Source organism: Drosophila subpulchrella, chromosome X, assembly GCF_014743375.2.
Source record: "Drosophila subpulchrella strain 33 F10 #4 breed RU33 chromosome X, RU_Dsub_v1.1 Primary Assembly, whole genome shotgun sequence".
Classification (NCBI taxonomy): Eukaryota; Metazoa; Arthropoda; class Insecta; order Diptera; family Drosophilidae; genus Drosophila; species Drosophila subpulchrella.
Genome location: NC_050613.1, coordinates 25,729,015 through 25,747,333, shown reverse-complemented (window position 1 = coordinate 25,747,333; position 18,319 = coordinate 25,729,015). Strand labels below are relative to the sequence as shown.

The window sequence follows — 18,319 nt, the reverse complement described above, 5'->3', positions numbered from 1 at the left end:
GACTGTGTATGTATGTGTGCGTGTGTCGCCTTTGACTGACACACTTTTTGTCCTCCCACTCTCACTCTCTCTCTCTTATCTCCCCCTTTCTTTCTGGCGCGTGGGCGTGTTTGAGACCGCCCTTTGAGGTTATGTCCGCTGATTGCATATTTGAGCAACTGCCATTGATTAACCATCATCAAAACTGGCGACAAAAAACGACAGAACACTCAATCGCCCGACTATGTATCTCTATCTGTCGGTGGCCCTTTGTTAAGTGCCGTTATTGATATTGATTGGCATCGGCGAGGCGAGGCGGCCAAACTTTTCCACGCAAGCAAGACAGCTGGCTTCGAACATTATCGCTGGCAAACAATTGCCCGTTGCGATAGGTTTTACCGCTATAGTTAACCAAACAAATACCCGATACGATCAATTGACCGTACCAATGTTCTTTCTTAACGGTTCTTTTATAGAAGATCAATGTTACAGTTACCGATAGAAGTTACCGGCTATGAACAAAATAGTGAAGCTTACAATAAACTTACCATAATTTTCCACTCCAACGAATCGGTTTCTAAGTTCAGTGTTAAATTTTACCGTTACCATGAGGAAAATATACCCGATACGATACTTTTTACCGTTTCAGTTTGCCTTTCTGTTCTTTCTGAACGGTTCTTTTATAAAAGATCAATGTTACAGTTACCGATAGAAGTTCCGCAACCGTTTGATAAAATAATACCCGATACGATGCATTTTTTCATTACCGGCTATGAAAAAAATAGTAAAGCTTACAATAAACTTACCAATATTTTTCACTTTAACGAATCGTTTAAGAAGTTCAGTGTTAAAATTTACTGTTACTATAAGGGAAAAATATCCGATACGATAGTTTTTACCGTTTCAGTTTGCCTTTCTATTCTTTCTTATCGGTTCTTTTATAGAAGATCAATGTTACAGTTACCGGTAGAAGTTACCGTAACCGTTTGAACAAATAATTCCCGAAGCGATGCATTTTTTCATTACCGGTTATCAAAAAAAACAGTAAAGCTTACATTAAACTTACCAATATTTATTTTCCACTTTATTGAATCGTTTTAAAGGTTCAGTGTTAAATTTGACCATTACTATAAGAAAAAAAACCCGATTCGATACTTTTTACCGTTTCAGTTTGCCTTTATATTTTAACCCAGTTTGGCTTGCCAAAAAAACCATCTGAGAAAGTAACAAATAAAACATTTTAAAGGAATCATACAAATTTTTTTAAAAATTATATTTATAAATTGTACGTTTCGATCTTTTCAAACTGTACCCTACATATTGCTAAAAACTTGTAAACTTATCTGGAATTGATAAACCTTTTATAAAATAAACTAGTTATTCTCATTATTTGTACATGCATTTGAATCGAGTAAGGCCTATCAATGCCATTAAAATATGAATGAAATTTGGACAGCATCGAATGACTTTAGTCGCCATAACCTGGGGATCCATAAACACAACTCTATAATTGGTAACTGTCGTTAAGCCTCGGGAATGTGGTCAGAATGGCCGAGTGCACCCCCACTGAGGCACTTGAGATCCCAAGGCTATTGGAATTATTTTGGCACTATCGATCAACAATAGCATTCCTTATTGCACTCGTCGAACGTAATATATTGCCGCATCCGGAGTCTGGAACGTAAAGCTTATCGGCCGGGGGGCCAAAAGGCGATCGAATTCCTTTGATAGGGAAAGTTCTTGGCTAACGATTGAATTATTCAATTGGGCCGATTTTTCTATAAACCAGTAATCCCCTCCCCTTTTTTTCTATATATATATTTTATTTCGATTTGATAAGCGCCCCGGGGAGGATTATTTGTTGGAAGTACTTGACAAGAAGAATGGCAATATTTATTCTTTTAGGGGCCAATCAACCGCCGAAGACCCCCAGTCACAGAACAGAATTGGTTTTATTAATCTCGGGGCCGTAAATAGTAAATCCACTTAGTGGTGCAAAAAAATGACAGATTTTGGTAGATATAAAGCAAGAGATAGGACCACCAAAAAAAAACATGAATTAATTACTGCCTGACAGCAGAGGCGATTTTACTACATGGAGTACGCATATAACCCCATGTCCGGGTACGTTAAATGCTTATCAGGGGTTCTGGAGGGGTATTATCGCCCGACTGGCTTTTGCACTTTTACTTTCATCTATCGGACTCGTTTCAGAATCACGTCGATTGGGCTGAATTGACTTTATCGGACAGTCCGATCTCTGGGCACAACAAGCGTTAATGGAACAATGTTTCGGGAAGGGTAGATATGCATAAAGTAAATCAACTTTGCTCACAAGTTGGTAAAAACTTACTACGTAGATCTTAAAGTGGAACATATCATATATCTTGGCAAGGCGCATTTCTTTAAAGGATACATGCTTATCAAGTAAAATGCCAATAAGATAGTGGCTCTACAAAAGTTTACGAGTCTTACGACTTTACGATTATTTCATCAAGTGCTAGTAAAGTCTCTTTATGAATCAACCACATTTTAAACTTAATCTCACAATATATGAGTCAACAGGTAAAACCCATTATGGTTAAGACTTTAGTCGCTCTAGAAGTACCTAGTAAATTTGAGCGATTAATCAAAGGGACCCATCAATAAAAATTAACTATAGAGGAGCAGAGCATTACCAAATGGTAATTCGCTTATCATTCAAGTGGGGGTAAGAACAGTACCAACTTTGATGATCTGTCGTTGGCCAATCCTTATAAAACTTTTTTGGGGGATGGTAGACGTGTGTGGGCCCAGTAAAAGATATGCTAACATGGTGAGCACAGATTATTGCGTATTTATAAGACCTAAATTAGAAAACGCTTTTTAGTTTAATCAGCACTCCGCTACTTAATAAAAGTTTATTAATAATATTTCGTAGTAAGCTGAGTCATTGTGGAATAGTATATATATAACCACACCTTCTCCTTCCAATCACCTTCTAAACGATATCGATTAAGAGTATTCGCTTCTCCTCCTGGATCCAATTCCATTCGGGTCTTTGTTTCACGTGTGTGGGCTTATCAACTTGAGGTTCGGCAACAATTCTAATTACACTCCCAATGCGCTTGACATGGGGCCCCCAATTCCCATGCCCACTTCTATCTGATTCCGAAAAAATATAGAAAAAATTCGCACACATTCCATGGTCGAGTTTTAGTGAGTTTTATTCTATATGACCGATCATAAATATGTTTATTGTTTATAATCGTAAACAAGAGGCGAAAAAAGAGAGCATTTTCGAGGTGTTGGGGCTGAGGAGGGGTCTTTATAGATTGCCTTGCCACTTGACCTGTGATTATCGGGGGATCTGGAATTTTTCCTTCACTTCATATTCGTTTTTATAATTCTTTATTAATCTTAAATTTGTTTAACTTATCTATTTAGATCTTTGAAGTTCTATGGATGTGATGTAAATTTATTGATCGTAGCTCTCAGTTGAAGCCCCATCCCAGAATATTCCATCTACCGTCAATATAATCCCAATGAAGTGCTCGATTTCCATCTGGTACTTATGCAATAGCCACTCAAACTGCGTTTTACGGCAATTGAGAAGCGGAAGACAACGAGATCCAGTTCGAGATCGAATTGCATTTGTTTTGTTTGTTTTCATTTGCTAACATACCCGTACCCGTACATTTTTCAGGTAATTATCATAGTATATATGGCCCTGGCTGAATAGTTGCTAAATGAGTGGGCCCAGTGCAGTGATTATTGTGTTGGCAAATGAATGAATGAACCCATGTAGGGGGTGTAAAAGTGCGCCCTGTACAGCGGTTCAAAGTTCTGACTCGGGTCACAGTCGTCGGTTTAGTCACCTGCAATCGAAATCGTTGCGAAAACGGGTTATAAGTAATACCCTAACGAAATCGTGAGTTTTATCATCGTTATTCTTCAGGCATTTGTAATTTATGATTAAGGGATCACTAGAAAGATTATAAAAAAAAAACGTATATGTGTCTTACTTCAGAACTCCAGGTTTTGTAAAATACTGGGTTCAGACTTTTCTTACAACTGATTTATTTCGTTTTTAAGGGTTACTTGGAATAAAATCAGTTCTTAGTAGTAAGAACATGGGGTAAACACTTTAATTTGTTATTGGTAATATTTTGGGTTCTGCATAGATTACTCAACTTTTAGATTCAGTTTTTTATATATAGAAGAAAATATATGATATTTATTTATAAATTTCCCCCTTATAGCACTGGTATTTTTTCTTATCAAACATTTCCGTGCATTATCACCATTTGTGTTCCAAGAAATATAGATATACGATCCGAGTGAGTTTCGAAACCGCAGCAAATTTCCAGGGTTCAATGTCGGGGGACTGCAGGGGATTGCACGAGCGTCTAGATGTTGGTATACCTCTGGTTCGGGGTGTAGGGTGTAGGGTGTAGGGTGCTCGACTTGGCCCGTCCGTATGAGAAATGCAGAAACGTGATCTATTCCATGTTGTCTCACTGGCATTCTCTGTGGTTATCAGCCGAGCTGTGTGTGTCCCATTTGCACTCAAATTGGCCAGTTGTTTACGTTTGCCGCTATTGGCTATTGGCTATTTGTTTTTTGCTTTGCTCCGATTTGTTTTGCTAGCTTGCGATTCTGTTGTTATTGTTTATAGCGCCCCAGAAAGGTGTTTTATTTATACCCCCCACCTTCATCCGCCCACGAAATTCGCACACCTCGATCAATCCCATGGAGTGGAGATTTATTGGGTTCGAATTCCCGTTTTCGCATAAATAATCGATATTCCTATTAGCTTAACGCGAAACTTTTTACCCGATATGATCTAAGGATCTTAACCAGAGGTTAATGCTTTTTACTCAAAATCTGTGGCTCTAAGAACTGAAAATCAATTCACTTTTATCATCTTACCATATCTAAAATAAAATTACAAATGAAGACTTTAATCAGAGGTTACACAACTTTTAGATCAATCTAGATTAACCAGAGGTTAAATAATCAAAATTCCCCGTAACATAAAACCTTAAAAGCCTCATTTTTGGTCCACACTAGATCATTTTGATGAAATATTATATAACTTTAAGTTCCCCCATCCATCTCAACTCTCCAACTACGCCTTTCAATCTGCCACATCATCAATTGTTCCATTAACAGATCGTTTTGCTGACCAAACAAATTCAAAAGAACTGCTAACGAAAGTCTCGTGTTTATCAGTCTGCCAATTGACTCAAGTGTCTGGGATCAAATAAATTTGTATGCCCAGCGAGCTCCTCCAGAGTCGGTTGAGTCCCATTAATTGAGACGAAAATACCTCGTATGGGTACTACCCATACCCATACTGGAGGCCCTGGAGGCAGTTTCTGGCGGTTCGGTCCGCCGAGAGACCCGCTCAATTGGTTTGCATTTGGGCTCGTTTAGCGATTAGAGGCGAGTCGTCGCACTTTCATTCAATCATTCACTTACATCACCAATTGAGTGGCCATGACCATCGTAAGGTCTCGCCGGAGGCAACTGTACCCCTGTTTCAGGCCTTCGGCACTACGACGCCTATATATACATAGACTTGCCCCTGAAATCCGGATGCGGATGATCGGGTGTTCTAATTACGGATCGTATCCCAAGACAGCTTCTCACCAGCCCGCCCTTTCATAAACAGAAACGCTTTTTTGTATTACTATCAATTTTCTGACACTTTGAACACACATCTGTTTGGACTTTTGTAATGAGAGATTATCAACTCTATGGCCTTAGCTCTAAGCATTCAAATCCGATACCTTTGAGTGATATATGGGGTAGTATATTAGATAAAACTAATGTTTTCCAATTTACCTTTATTACAGTTTAAAAAGCTGACTCGAAATTCTAGAAAGGTTGTTGTAATATAATATTTAATGGTTTCCAATGCACTTTTCGGTTTTACGTAATTCAAAAACACAGCTCGTTGACAATCCCCTGATTGATGATCCCCATACAATCTTCATCTTAATTACCCGTATTATATCACTCAATTGAGTTCATCTCATACAGCTTTTGTTTGTACTTTCCCGAGTTATTTTAATTACTCACTTTTTCTGGGCTTTTTTTTCGTTGTGTCACAATTATATATATTTTTAGTTGTATTTGAGGTTCCAAATTAAAATGTAATTAAAGCTGCTAAATTAGCAGCAAATTAATTGCCCAGCCAGGCACACGATCGCTGACACCGGCACTCAAAAGTATTCACCAACACAAAAACCCCTACAATTAGGAGAAGCAAATTGTTTTCATGGCGCAGAAAAACAAAAGAGTTATAAACTAATAACCCCAATTATTCGCTGAAAACAACAGCAATAAAACAAGATCGCCAAAGGAAATGACGGCAAACATCTGTGGATGATTGTTGATTGTGGTTTTGGAATGTTGGTGTAGAAAAACGTCGAGCCCAATGGGAAAATAACGAACAAAAATTGTATTAGTTCGAAATTTTTACCAATGTACTTATTTATAGAGGTTAATTAGAATGTATTGCTTAGATATCTTCGCCATCTTAAGTATTTTTTGATTACCCACGTATTAAGCGATTATTTGCAATCTTTATTCGCCATATCTGGGCAATCGTAGAACATTGCAATTGTCAAGTCCAAGCTACCGAGTGCGAAATCAAAGGTTTTATCACGGTTGCCGACCGATAAGATTTGATATCTGAGATATGGCCCGCTTATAGGAAAAGAAAGAGAATGTCAAAGAATGTCAAACCAGAAATATAACTTGAATTTGGTCTTAGTTCTTAGTCTTTTTTTCAAGCATGACTTTGCAAATTAAAAAAAATCCAACCTATATAAGACTATTTTATTAAAAGGTTACACCAATCTATTGTTAGCGAATCCATGTTAATCATCAACATTTGATTACCCCTTCTTTCACTATCAAGACTAGCTATCATATATCTATCAAAATGTTCGTGGTTACAATCAAGTTTTCCTATCTAAATTAGCATTTTGTTTTTTTATTTGGACAAGAGAACTAATTCCGATTTCAATTGACAACTGGGTAGTTGGTTCCTGTAAAGTGGTCCACTCCAATTTCCATTGACGGTGCTCCTTCCTGTCATTTGATGTTGCTGTCATGATTATATGTGAATTGCATTTGTCTAAACTGGTTTAAGACTCCCGACCTGCTTCAAGATTTCGATTTCAACATCCATATCCGCAAGTGAAAGCTTCATCCACAAGCAACGAACGGTTGCAAATCTTTGGAGAAATATCTATAGAGCCTCTGACAAATATTAAAATTAAAGGGAAATCCAATAACCAAGCATTTAAGAGAATATTTCAAACAAAAAATGAAAACTTTGTGTGACCTTGCTAATGAAACTCTGTCCAATTTTACACGCTGTTATAAGGTCACACTGAAACTGAGGATTTGCTTTAATTTTGAAAAATTGATCTTCAAGACGAAAAACTTTATATAGCACTGTGAGAAGTCGACAGTTGTCAATCGTTCTCTTGTAAATTGTGAAAAAAACAAACAAAAATGAAAAACAAACGTGGAACATTGTGGGTATAAATATTGAATATGATTGTACAGGCGAGACGCAATTGTTGTTGTTTGGCACTCACATGATTGTTGCCTTTTTTTTCGCTATTCGCTTTTGCATTTTCATTTCACACTTTCGAAAATTGCATTTTGCTGTCGTTTGAAATGATTTTTAGCATTTGCATAACAACAAAGCAAAGCTCTGAAAGGTGCGAGCGAGTTATAAAATATAAAATGGGATAGGAAAACGAGATACATAGTTACAGATCAAGAGAGCAAATTTGTCAGCCCTCTCTGGGACCGTTTCTCTAGAGTCTAGATCTTTTTATTACTGCGTATTTCGATTCTCTGAAACTATTTTAGCAAACAAAAAATTCTTCGGTATTCATATCGCCTGGCGCACCGAAAACACATAGCATATTTTGTAAAAGTGCCGCGAAATTAACGCAAAAATTTCGACAACAACAAAAAACTGTCAGAGCTCTCGAAAAATGTTGAAAAGAATTTTGTTGACTCGCCAATCGCCCAATGATAAATCTTTTCTCAACTGACGCAGAAGGCGTCTGATACTTTCCGCTGGGGCGTGGTTAACGCCCACCTGATTCGGGGACTCGGTGACGTATGCGCGATATTTTGATAAATTATTTAACTTCTGTATATATTGTGTGCTCGGATCAAACATATTTTTGGGGTGAAAGATCTTAGGAAAAATTGACGATTTAAAAAACCTCCAAATAAATAAAATGGATATGATTTTAAATGACAATGTAATGGAACTCGTATGGTATAATAATATTGCGCATACGCAGTGTTTTCAAGAATATTGCAATGATGTAATATTAAACTTGAAATTGAAATCCATAAAAAACTACCATATGATATCTTATTGCGCATACGCCGCCTTGTTCCCGAGAAGTTTCGTTCTCTGGAAAGTACAATCGAGTGAAATTGAAACAAAAACCATTGAAGACGTGGGGGATCTGTTTAATCGGTAGTTCCAGAAAGTGCAAACGCTTATCAACCACGATGCATTGCGATTGCATGGAGAGGGCGTGAGCCCCTGATAAGTCACAAGTGTAGGGAGATAAGGATACCCCTGGTATCAAGGGCATCAGGTGTTAAGTGGGGCCAAGTGGGGTTAAGGCGAGTGCAATGCAATGATTTCAAGTGCCTTTCAATTGGCTTGCGAGCTTGAGGTAAAAATGGTCCAGAGTTTTCCTTGATTGAATTAAACTATTTGGGTATTTGAAGATCTGAAATTCCCATTTAAGGTAAATTTAATTTAAAGATCAATATTTATTTCCTTTAATTCCCTAAAAATAGTATACTAAAAAGTACTAAATTAAAGTAAAAATAGATTAGAATTTTAAATTCCCCAAAAATAATATACTAAAAAATACCAAATTAAAAAAAGGGGTAAAATATATTTTTTAAATATATGGTTCTGGTATCTCAGGTTTATAACGTAAGTTAATACTCAATTTAACATGAATATATAATTTTTCGATTATATGTTATATATTGATTTTGTGTGATTTTCTCAAAATAATAATATTAAATATACCAAATGGTATTTTCCCTGAAAACATCTCACTTCCGATCCGGTTAATACCCAAAGGGTATCTCCAATTTGGGATTCCCGACGCCAGCGACGAGTTGAAATTGCTTTCAGCATTTATAAATTGAAATTTGCATTCGAGATATTTAAATTGGGTTTGAGCCGCAGTAAAACGTGATCGCGACTTGGCTGAGATTGCGGTGCATCGGGGTTGCACACGAGAATCGTTTTCATTTGAAATTCTATAAACAACTTTCGCGGAACTCGAGCTCTGTGAGGTTTTATAATAGAAAATAAGTACTTTCCCCCCCCCACCGTTTTTTATGGCGAGACTTTGGCGTTTGCACCAGTGGCTATCGAACGTTTGCCTAACCGCCTCATCAGTAGCCCCTATATCTCCCCACCCTCCCCGCTACGATCAATGGCTCAATCAAGCCTTTTGTCCGCCTCGGATCCCCAGCACTTGTAATTCAAATGCGTCAAACGAAAACTCAACCGCAAATGATTCAATTTAAAATGGACTACAAAGCAGCAGAAAACTACGTAAGACTCAAGTGCTGTGATGGAAATACCCTTTAGTAAAGGGGGAGATACGAACGTTACGTATCCTATTTTAAAAAAATATTTTTGAATTTTTTTTTGGAAAATCTTACTTCAAAGCTAGGTCATTTTTAGCATATTAACTATTTTTATTTGATATACTCTACCTGTAATATTTTTTATAGATCTATATAGAATTGTTATACAAAATATACATCCAAAAAAGTATTCGCCATGAGTTTTCAAAATATTGAGTCAATGCCAAACTTTTTTTAAAATAAAAAATATAGGGTAAAAATTTTTTTTTTTAAAAAAGCATTTTTAAAACTTTTTCTAAAATTAAAAAAAAAATTCATTGATTCCAAAATATCAAAAATTCAGGCGAATACTTCATTGAATTCAGAAAATGGATAAGTATATCAAAAAGTTATTGAAATATTTATATGCCTTTAGTTTTTATAAACCCAGTTTATAGTAATCCCTGAAAATAATGATATAATATTCAATACCAGTTACGACAAAGCCAATATGCCCACTTTGTGCGCAGGGTATGTTCGAGTAATATAAATAACAAAATTGAGCTGGCAAAGTGCTGACTGATTGTTATTGCCCCTGATGATGTATAATTTTAGTCTGCGGCAACAATAATAATAAAAAATGCAGCGACCATAGAACGAGAATAAAATTTAAAATAAACAGATACCCCGCATTTTTAGACCCAAAAGAACACGTTTTATTTTCTATTTACTTTTTTTTTCTGTCTGTTTCAATCATTTTTATTTGGTTTCACTGTCGACAAACATTCCATTTGTTTATATCATTTACTAAATTCATCTCATCTTCCCAGAGCCTTCGATTTGCAGTTTATGTGCGGGTTTCTTTGTTTTTAGTAATTAAATTTTTGAATCGCCTTTTGATAACGAGAGTTTTTCAATTGGTTTTTATCTTTTAACATGGGCTAAATTTATTTTACAATCTTTTTTTTTTTGTTTTGTTGAAAAATAGAAACACTGGTTCTTCGTTTTTTCCTATATTCTTTATAACATATATTTTTCTTAGGCTTCCTCTGCTTATTATTAGACCAAAAAAATGTGTCTTCTTCGTTTTGCCTTGATTGCGAATTGTTTAAGTTTGTTGTTGCCTGAGCATGCCGGCCAGCAGCTGCAAAAATGATGATTAAACAATTAAGAAACAATACCAAAAACCATATCGAAAGTATGACCAAACAAATAGTACCGAAATCACTGTGAAATACCAAAGATGAACTATGGGAAATAAATAACAATTATGTGTGTATGAATTAAGAACAAATTTTATTTGCTTTCATTTTCATTTCGCTTATTTGCCTTTTGCTTCTCGCATTTCCTCCGTTGTTGTTGTTCGTAAACAATAATTAAATATAATTAAGGGATCTGTGGGTTGGGTTTTGGTTTTTCTCTTGGGGTGGGGACATATATATTGGGTTGTATTGCGGGCTTCTTCGACGACATTTAGAAACTAAGATAAGAACTAAACACTAAACTAGATCAAATGTACAATTACATAAATAATAGCTCACAAAGTGCGTTTCTATATCGAAAGAAAAAAAAAAACTGTTTTTTTTGTTTAGTTTTTACCTGCTTAAGTGTTAACAACAAACAAATTCACTAAACAAAGACAAGCAATACATTACAAAAAAAAATCAGTAATATAGTGGCTAAATATATCATATTTATATTTATATATATATATGTAAATATATATGTATGCAGTATTATCATATAACGCTTCGTAATAGGTTCTATATAAACATTTACAGTTACAGAAAGGACACGGTAGCATTACCTAGTATTCCTCTCTCTCTCTCTCTCTCGCTCTCTCTCTTTCTGTCTCTTGTTTAGCGGCTTGTTTTTTGTTGCTTTTCCTTCGTTTTTGCTTTTGCTTTAACAATGTGCGGTTTTACAGTTTCCCTTTCCGTTGTCCTGCAGGATATGCTAGAATGCTTGTAGCACAGTAGTATAACAGTTTCTTCTCTCGCTTGCTCTTAAGTATCTCCGTTTTTCGGCGCTTTTGTGGGGGATTTTCGGGGTTTTTGGGCGGGGGTATTACAAAAAAAAAAAATTGTTTTGTCTCAATCGAAAAGAAATTCGCTTCACAAATTGTACTATATATATACCTCATGTTTTTCTGTGTGTATATGTATATTATGGATTTTGTAAAATATATATATATATATATATAGAAATGTATATAATAGCATAACAAATTTTCAACAAAAATCGAAAATCGATCCATAATCATTAAGCATAGCGATTTTTTAGGTTTTTTCTGTTTCGTTTAACTAGGAGAGAAAGAGATAGAACGTCTCTTAGCGGGGCTTTTCTGTTACGTTTCTTGTTAAAAACCTGGTTTTTGCCTAATTAAAATACTAATCAGAGGCCAGGCCAACTCGCAAATGCCCTATATAATGTATATGGGGTTTTTTTTTGATTTCTTTTCATCGTGGCAGCTTCTTTTTTTGTATTTTTTTTTTGTTGGGTGATATATAGGGCCTTTGCGAGTTAGCGTGGCTCTACTGTAATTATTACGCATACGCCACCGTGGCCGTTTACTAGGTTTTGTGTCTGCTGTGTGTGGTGTGGTGTGTACGTTGCTGTTTCTCCTAGGACTGCTTCAGCTGCTCCAGCGGCTCCAGAGGCTCCATGGGCTCCTCCTCCTCCTGCTGCTGCTCCACCTACTTCTTGCTTTTAATTATGTCCTCCCGGCAGGCGACGGCGGCAACCAGGGCCGCTCCACGGCCCGAACCGTCCTCGGAGAGCATGAGGTCAAAGGTGATGCCCGGCTTGATCAGCTGCGAGATCTTCTCCACCATCAGGTTATGGAACTTGGGATGGAAGCGGTACACACTGCCATCGACGCCCACCGTCACCGTGGGCTCGTCCATTTTGTTGATCAGCGTGGCAATGCCGGCGGACACCAAATGGGCGGCCCTCTTCGACACGCACTCGCAGATGTACCGCACATTGGCGCAGTCCGAATCGCTGGCATTGGTCAGCCCCAATTCCTCCAGCACCAGGCGACAATTGGTGAAGTTGCCCGGCTCATCCGCCTCGATTTCGCTCACATATTTGGTGAAGAACAGGCCGCGGGTGTTCAAGACCTCCGAATCCTGGCCGTTAAAGAGTATACCCGCATGGGTCATCTTCACCAGCACCAGACGCACCAGCTCGCCCATATACATGCCCGAGATCATCTTCTCGAACGTCTGCTTGCCGGGATTGATGCTATGCACATCGATATCCCGATCGAATTCGGTGCGCACAAAGTCCAGGGCACCATTATCACCGAAGGCGCCCCATTCCGTGTTGATGAGGACATGTTTCTTGCGTGGATCCTCGGCCTCAAACAGTTCCGCCTCCTCCACCCGCTCCATGTAGCAGGCATTGGCGCCCGTGCCCACAATCAGACCGATCTTGCAGTTGTGATTCTTCCAGGCGCAGCTCATCAGGGTGCCGGTCGTGTCGTTGAGGATGGCGCACACATCGATCTGGACATCGCCGCGCCGGGCGATGGCGTCCTTAAGCAGCTGGACCACATCCTCGTTGACCACGCCGGCACAATTGAAGCCCTTGGTCCAGGTCTCCAGCAGACCCTTGGTCAGGCCCAGCTGGCGCAGCGGGAAGGAGAAGGTGAAGCCCAGCGGCAGCCTCTCCTTGTACACATTATGCTCCGACATAAAGTTCGATAGGCACTCGGCAATGTGATCGAAGAGCTGTTGCCCGCTACCGATCATGATGTGCTGCGGTATGGCATAGATTCGGGACTCCATTTGGAAGTCGTTGTTCTCCTGCAGATGGATGAGCAGCACCCGGAAATTGGTGCCACCCAAGTCCAGGGCCAGGAATTTGCCCCGCTCATTGCCATTGGGCAGATCCTGCACGTAGGTCACAAAGCACTTGACATTCGCCTTCGGATGGGTGTCCTTGGCCAGGCCGCGACGCAGCTCGTGCAGGATGCGGTAGCACAGCTCCTGGACCTGCTCGTCCGTCAATAGCAGCTGCTGACATAACTCGTGCACCATCTTGGTTTTCTCTGCAGCGGACAAGAGTGCAATTTGCTGCGGGCTGCTGTTGCTGTGAGTTGAATTTGTTGTGGCCGCCGCTGCCGCCGTTGTCGTTTTAACAACATTTGTGGCGGCGGCTGTGGTTGTGGCGCCCAATTTTGTGGTCGCCGCTGGTGCACCGCTCAGTGCCGCCCCCTGTGCTGCCACGCCCACGCGGTCCGTTTCATCTCGACCGCCTCCAACGGCATTATTGTGACCATTCTGTTGGGCGCTATTTATGGACACGCTCCTCATCGCCCCGTTCAGCTCGCGATCCATTCTTTGCCTCTTTTTTTTTTTTTTTTTGGTTCTCTCTCTGTTCCTTGCACTCACACGGCAAAAAAAATGTGCTAACTGTTTTCCTTTATTTACACACTCGCGATCGTTCCGTGTAACAGCTGAAACAATTTTTTCTTCGAGTGTGTTCTTGAGTCTTTGAGTTTGAGTTTTACAGTTATTCTGCTTTGCTAGTTTTTTGTGTTTTTTCTAGTTTTTCTGTTTTACTGCCTCCACACTCGCCGCTCGCTCTCCGTGTTTTATTTTCGTCCGCTGCACGCGTCCGCCGCTCGAAACGTTTTTTACGGAATTGAATTCACTCGCCGACCGTTGCTCACTTTTCGCCGTCGCTGCCGCTGCGCTGCCGACGCCTACGCCGACGGCGACGGCGGCGCTACGCTCTCGCACACACGCTCTCTTTCTCGTTTTGCGCGACGCGTCGTGAAGGAACCTTGAAGGTCAAAGACTGAAAATCGCTTTTGGGGCGGGATGGTTGGAGATATGGCGCGTATGTGTACGCCGCTTTGGGGTCTATGAATGGTTGGGAGGGGTGGTTCAGGGGGCGGAGAGAGAGGGCAGAGAGAGCGGAAACCGAGAGCGGTGGCAAACGCGCGTTTATGCGAGAGCAGTTACACGTTTTTTACGCCCTATCGCGAATCTACCTAAGGTTTTAGATATTGTTTATCTAATAAATAAATTTTTTGTTTATGCTTAATAATTTAAGTCAATCTGTAATCAGCTTAATAATTTGTAAACAAAAAATTTTTGTGTTATACAACTTAATGTTTTTTTAAATGCATATACATAACTTTTAAAAAATACATAATTATTGTAGTTCCATACATACATAATATGTATGTATACAGTATGTAATTATACGTTTCGTTTATTTTACTCACAAAATTTCTAAACATCATGTAAATTGCATCGCATAAACGCGGAACTACAAGGGACAGGCGGCGGGGCGCTCTCTTTTTGCTTCCGCTTATGAGCGAACCGCTTTTGTCGTCGTCAGCAATTTGGTTTTATACCCTACACTTTGTAGGGTTCATTGAAATCGTCTATCTGTTGTTTCCAATACCTCTTTCAAGTTTTGCTTTTTGTGTTTTTATGCTTTTGATCAGGTTTTCCATCACATTATAGTTAAAGAATTTATGTAACATTTTTTTTTTTTTTTTTCGTATTTATGTTTTATCTATAAAATTTGCAGGGAAAAGTACTTTAATTTAAGATTCATGAAATCAACGCAAATAGTTAGTACGAATGGGATAATAATTTTACTACCTTCAAATGAACTTAACCACATTTCTTATACGACTTCAACATATATTTTGGGTCTATAAATACTAAATTTAATAATTATTACGGTCTCAAGTGCGATTTTTGTTTGCTTCTTTCAATTTGACGAGACAATAAGGGTCGCCACTAAGTATGCAATATTTTTTTTCGAACACAGGGACGAAAATGTTTGAACCTCTGGATAAAAGTAGCGCATTTAAAAGTCGCTGTGCCCCCCTTTTTTGCTGCCTGCGTGTTGGCTTCGTTCCTTGAACCCCCTTTCCGCACCCACCCCCCTCGCCCGCGCTCTATCAATCTATTTGCTCTTCCTCTCCGATGACATTAGTATTAGTATAGCAATGTCAGTCCAGCTGAGGCGAGAAAGAGAGCGGCTTGCTCAGTTCACCTAGAAAATGAAAGAGCGAGTTTGCTTAGCTGTTGGCCGCCACTTCCACTCCCCCCATCCGGCCCCCTTTTACCGCTTCTTGGAATTCTCAAGTTCTGGCGACGCGTCAACATCCTCGAATACATATACATACACGCAAGTATGTATTTTTTCAGTGTCCGTGGGGCTCGTCTCCCCGTCCCGCCCCGCCCCCTTTGTGTGTGTACGTGCCGCCGAGTTTTAGGTTCCTCTCCCTCTGCTCTCTCGTTCTCTTTCCCGCTCTCCATTCAATGGAATTTTGTTGTTGCCCATGGGTTTTTCGTATTTTTGCAGCTAGATTTCATGTGCAATTTCATTTAGATCACTGCATATTTGCCTATTTGTTTTTGCCTTGCATTCTTTTTTCACCTTTTTTATGGCAAAGAGGCTCGTCCGCAATTACGGCAACAACAACTAAAGCGCTTCCAACTACAAGTGAGAGTACGTTGCGTACATATGTATGTATGTATGTACATATATGTATGTATGTACATAAGTATATCCATATGTATATGTAAACGGGCATGTCTGCAAACGTGTGTGCTGGCATGTGGCCTCATAACTGTTATACAAGACCAGACACCAACACTCGAGGGGGCAAAAATAGCAGCTGGAAGTCAGGGTTATTAAGTAAAGTTTATGCGAATTTTATTATTTTAAGCTGCAAAATGAGATAATTCAAGCATTAAAATTAAGGGTGTTTTTAGAGTTCAAAGCTTAAATAATAAATTATATGGAAATAAGCGTTAAGAAAATTGATTTGAAGTAAATCTGTATACCTTTGTGTGTGTCGAAATTACGTGTCTTGCGAAATTATTTCGCCACAATAACAAAATCCATTAGTTGTTTACGCCAGTTTGGCGTAATAAAGCTCCAAAAATAAAGGCCAAAAAATCAGAAAGTGCAAAATGCATTAAAAATTCAGTGAGTTTTGATGATTTCAAGAGTTTTTTTTTATAAAGAGACGCTCCCCCGTCTCTCTGGTACATATGTATGTACATCTATACATATATTATCGTAGGTGTGTCTAGGTGCGTGTGTTTGTGCGTTGGGGCGACAGAAATGATTAATTGTTTATCTGGCTCGGTTACACGTTCCGTTACTCAGGAACACACAGTCGCCAATCGAAAAAAAACTAGATTAATTCTATATATAAACCGAAGCGGCAGATACTCTTAAGGATCTATCTATAAGGAACTGTGGGATATAATAAACTTAATGAAATTTGTCAACTAACTTTTAGAACAACAAGGATTTCTGAATTTTAAATGATCTTAAGTTCAATACCAAAAAAATATGGATAAACTTAACCGAAATTATGGTGTCTTTAAACTTCCTTTGATATTGTAATGTAATTGTAATCAAAGACTAAAAATATCTGAAAAATCCATCTATAAAGAACTGTTGGATGTACTATGTAAACTCAATGAAATTATGCATTTAACTTTAAAAACTAAAAATATTTCTGAATTTTAAATGATCTTAAGTTGGAAATTGATACAAAAACTTATAAATTTAACTGAAATCATGATTATTCTGTGATATTGAAATGATGATGATCAAAGATTTATGAATTTTAAGTGACCTAAAGTTGGAAATTTATACAGTTTTAGAAATGTAACTAAAATCATGATTCTCCTGTGGTATTGAAAAGATGATCAAAGATCCTATTATAGTTATTTTTTTTATATTTAAGGCAAACTCAAATTTTTGTATAAGCGTATTGCGTTGCAAACGGCCTGTCAAATTCATTGCAATCTTTTTAAAGGTACATTTGTACATATAAAGTCAACTAGATTATATTAATGGCAAACGAGACAAGGAGTGGTAGTGGTTGTTTCTTTTTCTTATCTGCAGTTACGGAAATTGCTTTGGTGAAATTCGAAATGGGGATGGTGGGGACAGGTTGAAGAACGGGAAATGGGGGCCAAGCCACTTGGAACCCACAGAGGGGCGTGTCATAGCACAGTGATATTTTCAATAAGTATATCATTCCAATGAATTATTAATTTTGATTATGACTAGATCCTTATTTTTTCGAAATGGAAATGGTGCAATTGTTGCTACGAATGTTTGATTGTGCCCACAGAGGAATAAAAAAGGTGTTAAATTTCTACAGATCTCTTGGAAATCAAAAGGGTTTCTACTGTACTGGCTTGTGAATAAATATTTGTATTTTTCATTTCTTTATATGGAACATTTGTATATTTGATAGGTCCACACAATAGGTGCATGGGCACGATGAGTCAGCGCTTTTAAAATGAGCAATGATGACAGCTGAGCACAGAAATATCATTTCAAGTGCAGCTAAACTGCGTTTGTGAATGATCAAAGTGTATGAAAAATATATTAGAAACGGAAACAAAGAAAAGACTCACGATCTCTGGAATATGATTAGTGATTAAAAAAAAGCTGAAAAGCAAAAATATTACGTTACGCTACGGTCTGTAGCTATCACTTAAAGCGTAATGAACCTTTAATAATTCGATGATAAATTTGTAAAGTAACTAATAAATAACAAATAATGCGAAATAGTGATACAAATAGTTGGATTCAAAGCTATTAAATGCCTTTTAGTTACATATATTACGTTCTTACTAACTGAGAGTTTTAACAGTCGTAGAAATCTTGATCATTTGCATACATCATTAATTATACAGACTTAGAG

The 18,319-nt window shown here is 38.2% G+C and overlaps 1 protein-coding gene across 1 annotated transcript; it reads right to left on the bottom strand.

Moving 5' to 3' along the window:
- Positions 1-10,882: 10,882 nt before the first annotated feature.
- On the bottom strand, positions 10,883-14,264 carry LOC119556269 (hexokinase type 2). Its single transcript, XM_037868319.1, has one exon. It carries the CDS (start codon positions 13,950-13,952, stop codon positions 12,306-12,308), a length of 1,647 nt encoding a protein of 548 aa, XP_037724247.1. The 5' UTR covers positions 13,953-14,264; the 3' UTR covers positions 10,883-12,305.
- Positions 14,265-18,319: the final 4,055 nt, after the last annotated feature.

Excerpts from the sequence above, each read along its gene's own strand:
- LOC119556269 (XM_037868319.1), bottom strand. The coding sequence starts at position 13,952 with ATGGATCGCGAGCTGAACGGGGCGATGAGGAGCGTGTCCATAAATAGC.